This window comes from Myotis brandtii, unplaced genomic scaffold, assembly GCF_000412655.1.
Source record: "Myotis brandtii unplaced genomic scaffold, ASM41265v1 scaffold57, whole genome shotgun sequence".
Taxonomy (NCBI): domain Eukaryota; kingdom Metazoa; phylum Chordata; class Mammalia; order Chiroptera; family Vespertilionidae; genus Myotis; species Myotis brandtii.
Window position 1 is genome coordinate 956012 of NW_005370133.1, and position 9933 is coordinate 965944.

At 41.5% G+C, this 9933-nt stretch overlaps 1 protein-coding gene across 4 annotated transcripts in view; it reads right to left on the reverse strand.

Annotated features, from left to right (window-relative positions):
• Positions 1-300, reverse strand: part of NDC1 (NDC1 transmembrane nucleoporin) — a 57515-nt gene extending 57215 nt beyond the window's left edge. Inside the window, exon 1 of one of the 4 annotated variants that reach the window (XM_005878652.2) lies at positions 10-300. In XM_005878652.2, coding sequence (XP_005878714.1) covers positions 10-66 — 57 coding nt within the window. In that variant the 5' untranslated portion in view covers positions 67-300. The remainder of the gene's footprint in view (positions 1-9) is intronic. The other 3 variants (XM_005878650.2, XM_014549783.1, XM_014549784.1) reach the window with 3 other exon arrangements.
• Positions 301-9933: the final 9633 nt, after the last annotated feature.

Genomic DNA, 9933 nt, shown 5'->3' on the forward strand with positions numbered 1-9933 from the left:
AGCACTCACGCGCCACAAGATGTCCCGCGACCCGCCGGCGCAGGGCCAACTCCCAACCGTGGCCATGGTGATGGCGGGCCCCGCTCTGAGGGGAGCAGGAGACGGCGAGCCTGCCCGCCTCCGTGGTTCAAAGAGAGGAAGGCCCCAGGAGGACCCCGTTGGGGCTGCCTGAAACGCTGCCTGAGCGAAGCCCGGCCCAGGACCCAACCCATCTCTCCGAGATTTCGTCTGGACAGGCCCAGCAGGCCAGGATTCCCCCGCAGACACGCGTCCCAAAGGGGCCCGGGACGCCAGAACTCGCCCTCGGGAATCGAAAAGGTCTCTCCGAAGCAGGGTCCGGCGAGGCACCAAAAATTGGGGGCGGTGCTGCTGCATGCTGGGAACTGTAGGCTCCACCGCCTCTGGAAGCAAGGACGAGCGTTGCATTCTGGGACTCGGAGTTCCAAAGTACAGCATGCTGGGAGACGAAGTCTTCCCGAAGGTACCTCGTGGCATGCTGGGAATCGTAGTCCTTTATGAGACATACTAGAGGCCCGGTGCAGGATATTCGTGCACTGGGGGGGAGGGGTAGTTGGACGTCCCCTGAGGGGTCCTTAGTGCTGCCCAGGAGGCAGGAGAGGCTTCCACCACGCTGCTGCACTTGCCAGCTGCCAGCCCTGAGCTCAGCTTCCTGTGGGAGCACACTGACCACCAGGGGGCAGCTCCTGCATTAAGCGTCTGCCCCCTGGTGGTCAGTGTGCGTCATAGCGACCAGTCATTCTGCCATTCGGTTGATTTGCTTATTAGCCTTTTATTATATAGGATACAGTACTATCCACAGTGTTGGTGGATCAAAATTCTACAGTTAGAAAGATCTGGCAACATGAATTGCCCTGATTTCTTCAGATTTTACTTTAACTGACCGCCTGAAAGTGAAATCAAAGGATGTTGTGGCCCTCTCCATGAAGGTACTCACTGATTTCACCAAAATGGAAAATTATCTTTCCCTAGAGGTACATTTGGTTTTGTAAAATCTGGTTTCTAATTCCATCCAGCTCAGCCACTTGGTAAGTGGAATATCTTACCCTCTTTAAGCCTCCATTTCATCTATAAAATAAGGATTTTTGAAAATGGCATTCAGTGATGTTGTGAAGATATACTAAAATACTATATAAATATTATCATTAATTTCCTGCTAATCAGGAAAAAGGCTTTTCACCAACCCAAGTCCAGTCAACATTCAGCACTCTTGCCCTAACCGGTTTGCCTTAGTGGATAGAGCGTCAGCCTGTGGGCTGAAGGGTCCCAGGTTCAATTCCAGTCAAGGGCATGTACCTTGGTTGTGGGCACATCCCCAGTAGGAGGTGTGCAGGAGGCAGCTGATCAATGTTTCTCTCTCATTGATGTTTCTAACTCTCTATACCTCTCCCTTCCTCTCTGTAAAAAATATCAATAAAATATATTTTTTAAAACATTCAGCACTCTAAAGACAGATAGATTCAGTGATTTCTCACTCTGAAGCTCATAGTCTATTGAGACAAATTGGCACCACACACACTCTTCTGCAACGTTTGCTACTGGTTTCCTGACTTGCTTTAGATTATATCATACTCACTTTCAAAAACATGTTAATATTACTCATATCTGAAGCAGGGCAGGACGAACTGGGAATATAAAGATAGATCAAGTCTCTGCCATGAAGAAACCTTCTATTTGGTGGAGGAGAAAGATTATAAAGAATCACACTAAATGAGTGTCCACAAATACACCTCAAGTTACTTTCATTAAGATCACCTGACTTAGTTCCTTTGCAGAGAGTGCTATAGTTGCTACCCTAGTGTCTATTCTCCCCTTTTTCCTTAGTAATAAGCCTCCTAATTTTTAACTAAACATGTGGCTACATTTTCCAGTCGCCCTTGCAGCTAGGTGGATTCAGGTGACTGAGTTCAGGCCAATAAACTATAATCAAAGTACAGCATGGTAGTTCCCAGAGACCCCCACTTAAAAGACAACTAGCACATGTTTTTTATTCCTTCTCAATTCCTTTCTCCATCCAACTGCATGGAACTTGGAGGCATTGCCTGGAGCTCTAGCACCATATTGGACCACAGGAAGAGGGTCATACTCTAGAGCAGCGGTTCTCAACCTGTGGATCGCGACCCCTTTGGGGGGTCAAACGACCCTTTCATAGAGATCGCCTAAGACCATTGGAAAACACATATATAATTACATATTGTTTTTGTGATTAATCACTATGCTTTAATTATGTTCAATTTGTAACAATGAAAATACATCCTGCATATCAGATATTTACATTACGATTCATAACAGTAGCAAAATTACAGTTATGAAGTAGCAACGAAAATAATTTTATGGTTGGGGGTCACCACAAAATGAGGAACTGTATTAAAGGGTCGCGTCATTAGGAACAGAGGCAATTGTTAGGGTGATTTTCCAACAATTAATACACAGAATGTGTGCTATGAATTAAATTTTAAAAAAATATGTGTGGAAGTAGCTGCTTCGTGAGTATGGCATCCCTTCCTATTTTAAAGGAGCTGAGTTCCTTGTGAACTGTGTACTATGCTATGATATTTGAGGCACAGAATAGGTGAGGCCCTAAGTGTACTATGCTTTGATATTTGAGACATTCTTTATTGTTCAATGTGATTTATTTCTGTATGCCTCTGTTTTGAAAGAGTTAAATTACTAGAATAATACATCTTGCTATAAAATATTACTAGAAAATCAAATGATCAGGTGACATTTATTGTTATTTTCTATAAATGAACACAATCTCTGGTATGCTAAAGTGATAGGTATTATAGAAATATTCAGATAGGGAGACCTACAGGCTTGATTGCAAGTGAGGTTTACTATCACAACCCAAATTTATTACTTAAAAAAAAAAGCAGGGAGCTAACTAAAAACTGAACTAAATATAAACCCTTGAAGGGCAAATGTAAATTGGATAAGTTTTGCTATTACAAGAGCAACAAGAATTCAGAGGCAAGAATGAGAAGCAGATTGCATCCACTCTAAGTTGCTGCTAAAGAAAAAGAATGGTATACTATGAAAATACTTAATACAGATTGTAAAGAGATTTATTCAAAGAGGATTTCCTAGAGTAAGTGGTATTTCAGTTAATTTTTTTAAGTGCGAAGAGGTTAGCTAGATAAGAAAAAGGTGTAGGGGTCCCGGATTGGAGAGGGTGCAGGCCGGGCTGAGGGATCCCCTCCCCTGCACGAATTTTGTGCACTGGGCCTCTAGTCTATATATATAAAAGCCTAAGCTACCAGCCAACTGGCCAGTAGCTATGACGCACACTGACCACCAGGGGGCAGACGCTCAACCCAGGAGCTGCCGAGTTGCAGTGACTTGGCAGCTGCAGTTCTTGGGTGTCGCACCTGGAACCAGAGAGGAGAGAGCCCGATTCTGGGGTGTGTCACCCGAGAACCACTCTCTTGCAATCTGGGACCCCTCAGGGAATGTCAGAGAGCAGGTTTTGGCCTGATCCCCACAGGCCAGGCCAAAGACTCCATCGGTGCACAAATCCATGCACTGGGCCTCGAGTATATGAATAATGGGAGTCCCTGAAAAATCTACTCTCATTTTAAACTACCACTCTCCCAACAAGGTATAAGGATGTGAGAATTACTTCTTATTCTCTAATTGTTTAATATTAATAAGTCATCATTTTCCTAAAGTTTTCATTTAAAAATCTTCACTTTTTTTGTAGTTCTACCACATTTGAAATGTTTATTTTGTCTTTTTTTAAATTTTTAATTACTTAATTTTTTTTACAGTATACAAAATAAATCTAGTACCAGATTGTAGATATAAAATAATTGGCTATTTACATGCAATAAACATTAATATTTTAAGAAAAGTGATTTTAAATATATTACATGCAAAAACATTAATATTTCAAGAAAAAAATTTAAATATAATATTACCAAAACTGTACTAACATAGTATAATATCACAAAGTTGTAGGAAATATTAAAAATATTCAAATAACAGGATTACTTCTATTATATTCTATCTGATCGATGCTTCTCTGTCTCTGGATCTGTTTTTGTTCATCAGTTTATGTTGTTCATTATATTCCACAAATGAGTGAGATCATGTGATATTTATCTTTCTCCGACCGGCTTATTTCGCTTAGTATAATGCTCTCCAGGTCCATCCATGCTGTTGCAAATGGTAAGAGTTCCTTCTTTTTTCAGCAGTGTAGTATTCTTCCATTGTAATGTACCACAGTTTTTTAATCCACTCATCTACTGATGGGCACTTAGGCTGTTTCTAAATCTTAGCTATGGTAAATTGTGCTGCTATGAACATAGGGGTACATCTGTTCTGGTTGGTGTTTCAGATTTCTTGGGATATATTCCTAGAAGTGGAATTACTGGGTCAAATGGGAGTTCAATTTTTAATTTTTTGAGGAAACTCCATACTGTTCTCACTGTGGCTACATCAATCTGCATTCCCACCAGCAGTGTATGAGGGTTCCTTTTTCTCCACATCCTCGCCAGCACTTGCCGTTTGTTGATTTGTTGATGATAGCCATTCTGACAGATGGCCTTCACTTACTTTATAGTCCTAGGCATCTTATAGTCCAATAAATACTAGGGATTGGTGGTGGCAAATAACCCTTCTTTCTCCACATCCATAACCTGTTTAGTGTCAAACTCAGTCTTTCCGAGAGAGAAGGCTACTGATTCTTGATAAAATGTGATTAGCCATTTCCAACAGCAAAATAAAACATTTATTTTAAAAGACAATTCCTTGGCCCAGCCGGTGTGGCTCAATTATTGAGCGTCAACCTATGAACCAGGATGTCAGGGTTCAATTCCCGGTCAGGGCAAATGCCCGGGTTGCGAGCTTGATCCCCAGTAGAGTGCATGCAGGAGACAACCGACCAATGATTCTCTCTCATCATTGATGTTTCTATCTCTCTCTCCCTCTCCCTTCCTCTCTGAAATTAATAAAAATATATTTTTAATTTAAAAAAAGAGCTCCTTGGACAGATTCAGAGTCTCTTGTGCAATAGAATTTTGATAAGTAAAGCAAAAAAAAAATTCAAAACATATGGATAATATTTTCTGGAGGGGGGCATGGAGAACATATTCCCCAGGATAAAACTCAATCTCTCTCTCTCTCTCTCTCTCTCTCTCTCTCTCTCTCTCCAAACTCCAAACCTTGGGGGAATTTTTTAAAGGTTCAGCAATTTGAAAAGAAGGCTCAGGCTCCTCCCCGTTCCTGGCTATTGGGTTGGGCCTGTCCTCTGCTGCTAGTTTCTTGGGAGTCAGATTTCAAAAGAAAAAGAGAGGGAGATCCTTAAGGGAAAACCCACAGAGTGAAGGTGAAGTATGTAATCTAGACTTCAGAAATGCCTTTTTCTCCCTTTTTAACTGGCCTAAGTTGTTTACATAGTCTGGTCTAACTTTCTGCCTATGATAAAGAGACAGTGAAATGAAGTCTATGGATAAAGGTGAGACTACTTGGTGCCTCATCTCCAAGTATATGAGGAAGAGGCAGGATCAAAGGTTTTTCACATGGATAATTAAGTGCCTGGGATGCAATAGGTAAAGCAAGCATGGCAAACACTCTGGCTGTGAGTTTGACATGCTTGAGGTAAAGGCTTTAGAGCAGCGGTTCTCAACCTGTGGGTCGCGACCCCTTTGGGGGTCGAAACGACCCTTTCACAGGGGTCGCCTAAGACCATTGGAAAACACATATATAATTACATATTGTTTTGTGATTAATCACTATGCTTTAATTATGTTCAATTTGTAACAGTGAAATTGGGGTCACCACAACATGAGGAACTGTATTAAAGGGTCGCAGCATTAGGAAGGTTGAGAACCACTGCTTTAGAGTCACACAACTACAGATTTGAATTCTAGCTCCCTGCTTAATAGCAGATTAGTCAAGCAAGTAACTCAACCTCTTACTTTATAACTTTCCTAAACTATAAAAAGAGGGACAATAGTGTGCACTGTTCTTTCTTTGTATCTACCTGTCTTAATTGAGCTCCGTTACCCATCTTTCAAATGAGATAGTCATTAATACTGTTCACCAAGTACTTCCAGCTCTCTGCTCTCTGGTCATATAATAGGATTGCACTTAATGGCCATCTTTAAAGTTAGGTATGGCCATGTGACCATTTGGTCAATGAATTGTGAGCAGAAACGACATGTGTCACTTATAGGTGAAACTAGAGGCCCAGTGCACGAATTCGTGCACCAGTGGGGTCCCTTGGCCTGGCCTGTGGGATCGGGCTGAAACTGGCTCTCCGACATCCCCCAAGGGGTCTTGGATTGCGAGAGGACACAGGCCAGGCCAAGGGACCCACCAGTGCGCAATCGGGGCCGGAGAGGGACGTGGGAGTTGGCCAGCTGGGGAGGGACTACAGGAGGGCTCCAAGGGATGTCCAGCCCATCTCAGTCCCAATTGGCCAGACCCCAGCAGCAAGCTAACCTACTGTCAGAGAGTCTTCCCCCTGGTGGTTAGCACACATCATAGCAACTGGTTGACCAGTTGACTGTCTGCCCCCTGGTGGTCAGTGCATGTCATAGCGAGCAGCTGAGTGGTCTTAGCATATCATTAGCATATTATGCTTTGATTGGTTGAACGACGGCTAGACAACCGGACACCTAGCATATTAGGCTTTTATTATATAGAATCTTTTGCAGAGGAAGGAACAGAGAGAGGAAAAATGAAGCAGGAATCCATATCCACAGCTATTTGAATGTTTCAACTCTTTTATATAGTTTTTCAGTATCTGATCTATTTATTTGCTTGCTCTCTCATTTTTCCTAATATTTAAAAAGGTTTATATTTTTTCTAATTTTTCCTTTATATAACATCTTTAATCCCCTATATTTTGGGAGGACAATTATTGGATTTTTTTTCTATTATGAACATTGATTGACCTAAACTAATAACTTCCTCATTTCCTTCTTCTCTAGCATCTGATTTGAAGCAATATTGTTTTCTTCTTCGTTTATAACTAAGAATAAGCAAGCTTATTCGGTCTTATAAATGTTCTTCCCTTCTTCCATTTTTGTTAGTTATACTATATTTTTATTTTAAGTACACACAACCATTATAAACTATATTCTCCCCTTAAAACCATCATTTAGTCTTAGTTCTAAAAGTAAATATATACTTAGTGACATAACCACCTGTTATATCAATGTCTCACCTTCCATGTCGGGTTGTCGGGAAGTGTGTTTCTAGAGGTGCCTCAGAAAGTTCTCATCAGAACATTCCTGGTATTCTTCCATGTTGAAAACATTTTGTCTGTGGCCTTTACACCTAAAAATCAGTTTGGCTGGATGTAAAACCCTTAGCTCACATTTTCTTTCCTTGGGTATTTTAGATTTGTTTTACTCTAGAATCTTCTGACATAAAGTGCTGTTGTCAAAAAGTCTGACAATAATCTGACTTTCTTTCCCTTATAAGTGAATTTGTGTTTTAGTCTGGATGCCCCCAATATTTTTCTTTAAAATCCACTAATTTTATTATAATACTAGAGGCCCGGTGCACAAAAATCCATGCACTCAGGGGGTGCCTCAGCCCAGCCTGCACCTTCTTGCAGTCCGGAGCCCTCAGGGGATCTCCGACTGCTGCAGAGGCAGGAGAGGCTCCCGCCACCACTGCTGCACTCGCCAGCCATGAGCCTGGCTTCTGGCTGAGTGGCGCTCCCCCTGTGGGAGCGCACTGACCACCAAGGGGAAGCTCCTGCATTGAGCGTCTGCCCTCTGGTGGTCAGTGTGTGTCATAGAGACTGCTGGGTCAATTTGCATATTAGCCTTTTATTATATAGGATTATATAGGATGTCTCAATGTGGATCTTCTGGATTGAGTTCCCCAGGTATGAGGTATGTTCTTCCTATAAGAAGTTAACCTTATTAATTTTTTTCAGGAAAGATTTTTTTATTATTATAGTATTTTTTAATTTATTCTTTTTTTCCTTGAAGGACATGTACAATATACCTTTGGAACTTTTTGGCCTTTCTTCTATATTGTTATTTTCTCTTTGATTTCTCTTTATTTTGGAATTAATTTTTTTTCCTTCTTTTCATTTTTTATTCCCTTAAGGCATTATCTGCTGTGCAAAAACCTTATTACTATGATATTCCTTCTAGTTCAGTCTTCATTTGTAAAATAAGTTTTCTTTTCTTTAAAAATCTTTCCTGAGTTTTATTACTTAGTTTCTGCTAATTCTGATTTGTGCTTTTCTTTCATATCTTATACTATTTCCTTAATTTACTTTAGCTCATTTTGATACATTGTTATCGTTTTTATCTGGTTTTGTGTACATGTCTGTCTGGAGTGCTTTCATTCATTAGGAATGTTATTCTGCTCCTTGTTCTGTTTTGTTTTTTAAAATGTTTTTATTGGTTTTTAGAGAGGAGGGGAGAAAGATATAGATAGAAACATCATGGCTCAGCTGCCTCTTGCACACCCCCTAATGGGGATTGAGCCCAAAACCCGGGCATGTGCCCTGACCAGAAATCTAACCATGACCTTTTGGTTCATAGGTTGATGTTCAACCACTGAGCCACACCAGCTGGGCTCTGAGTTTTTTATAACTTCATTATGAGGTTTGGCTGCAATCCTTTCAGTTGCTCATTTTTACATGAAATTAGTTTTCCTGCGAATCAGGATAGCTTTGCTAAATTCAAAGCTCTTCCTTTTCTGTTTTTATGAAGTGTTCAAAAAATATGGCTTCAGATTTTCTGAGATCTCCTGGCTCTGTTCCCCTTCCCCACTGTCATCTGGGCTTCCCTTTTCTTTGCCCCAGATACCTCTGGCCTGCACTACTTGTATTCTGTTCCCTGCATTTTTACTCTGGTGTCCTGGAGAGACATTTTTTCTGGTTTTGAGAGGTCACAGGACCTGGGCTGCTCCAGCTTCTTCAGACCTTACTTTGGACCCCTTGCAGTCATCAGCTGCCAACTGGATTGTATAAAACTTCCCCTCCCCACCCCAGTACCAGCTGCTGTTCTATTGGTCCTCTGTACTTTCCAGGGAGTACTTTCTGGCTATTTTGAGATTCTCTTATTTTTAGATTTCTCAGACACCCTGTTGCTTCCCTCTGCTTCTTTGCACAAAAATGCTGACTCCGTGTAAGTCTTCAGGCTGACAGTGGTTTCCACCTACTTGAATTCTGGGTTTTGTGGTGATATCTTGTCACCCAGTTCAGTTGTAGATGTTGTCTGTAGGTTTTCCAAGGTGACCTTAAGCTCACCATTGCCTCAATTTGTGTACATCTTCCTTTATCTGCCTGGTCAGACTTTAAGTCCAATGTGTCTTTGTAGCCTACTCACAGATATGTAGGGAACTCCTGTCCTGAAGAGAACAACAAAGCGGAGGGAATAGGCAATACTGACCTGGCAGAAGCTCAGCCTCCCGGATGGTGTGCATTTGAATGTAAAGTATTAAAAAATATCTCTGAGGTGTCACTGGTTTCTCCCTTGAATGCACTCGAGCCAGGAAGTTGTGCCACCTTGAAGGGACACTCAGAGTGCCCTTAAAGAAATGTCTAAAATATGCTGTAAGTGATCATGTTCCTTAAACCCACTATTCCATACTTATAGGAGGAAAATTCAGATGTTCAGCTTAACCCCCATACTTCAGCAGCTAACACATTAAATCAAATTCTTGGCAGCTTCCAACATGCTAAAGACAAACATCACGGAAGAACTTGAGGTCAAAGTCATCAAGTGTAAACACAGATGTTACGTGAGGTATTTATTTTGCAACCATTAGGTTCAGTTGCCCAGTATCAGGTGCCCAATGAATTCCAACCAAAGTTCACGCTGTTTGGCCACTTTAGGATGGCAAGCATTTGGAAAGAAGAGGGTCACCTAGGAAATCTGTACACAATTCAGGGAAAAGACATCATAAGTTAGGATGGATCCGTGTCAGGAATTAAGGGCG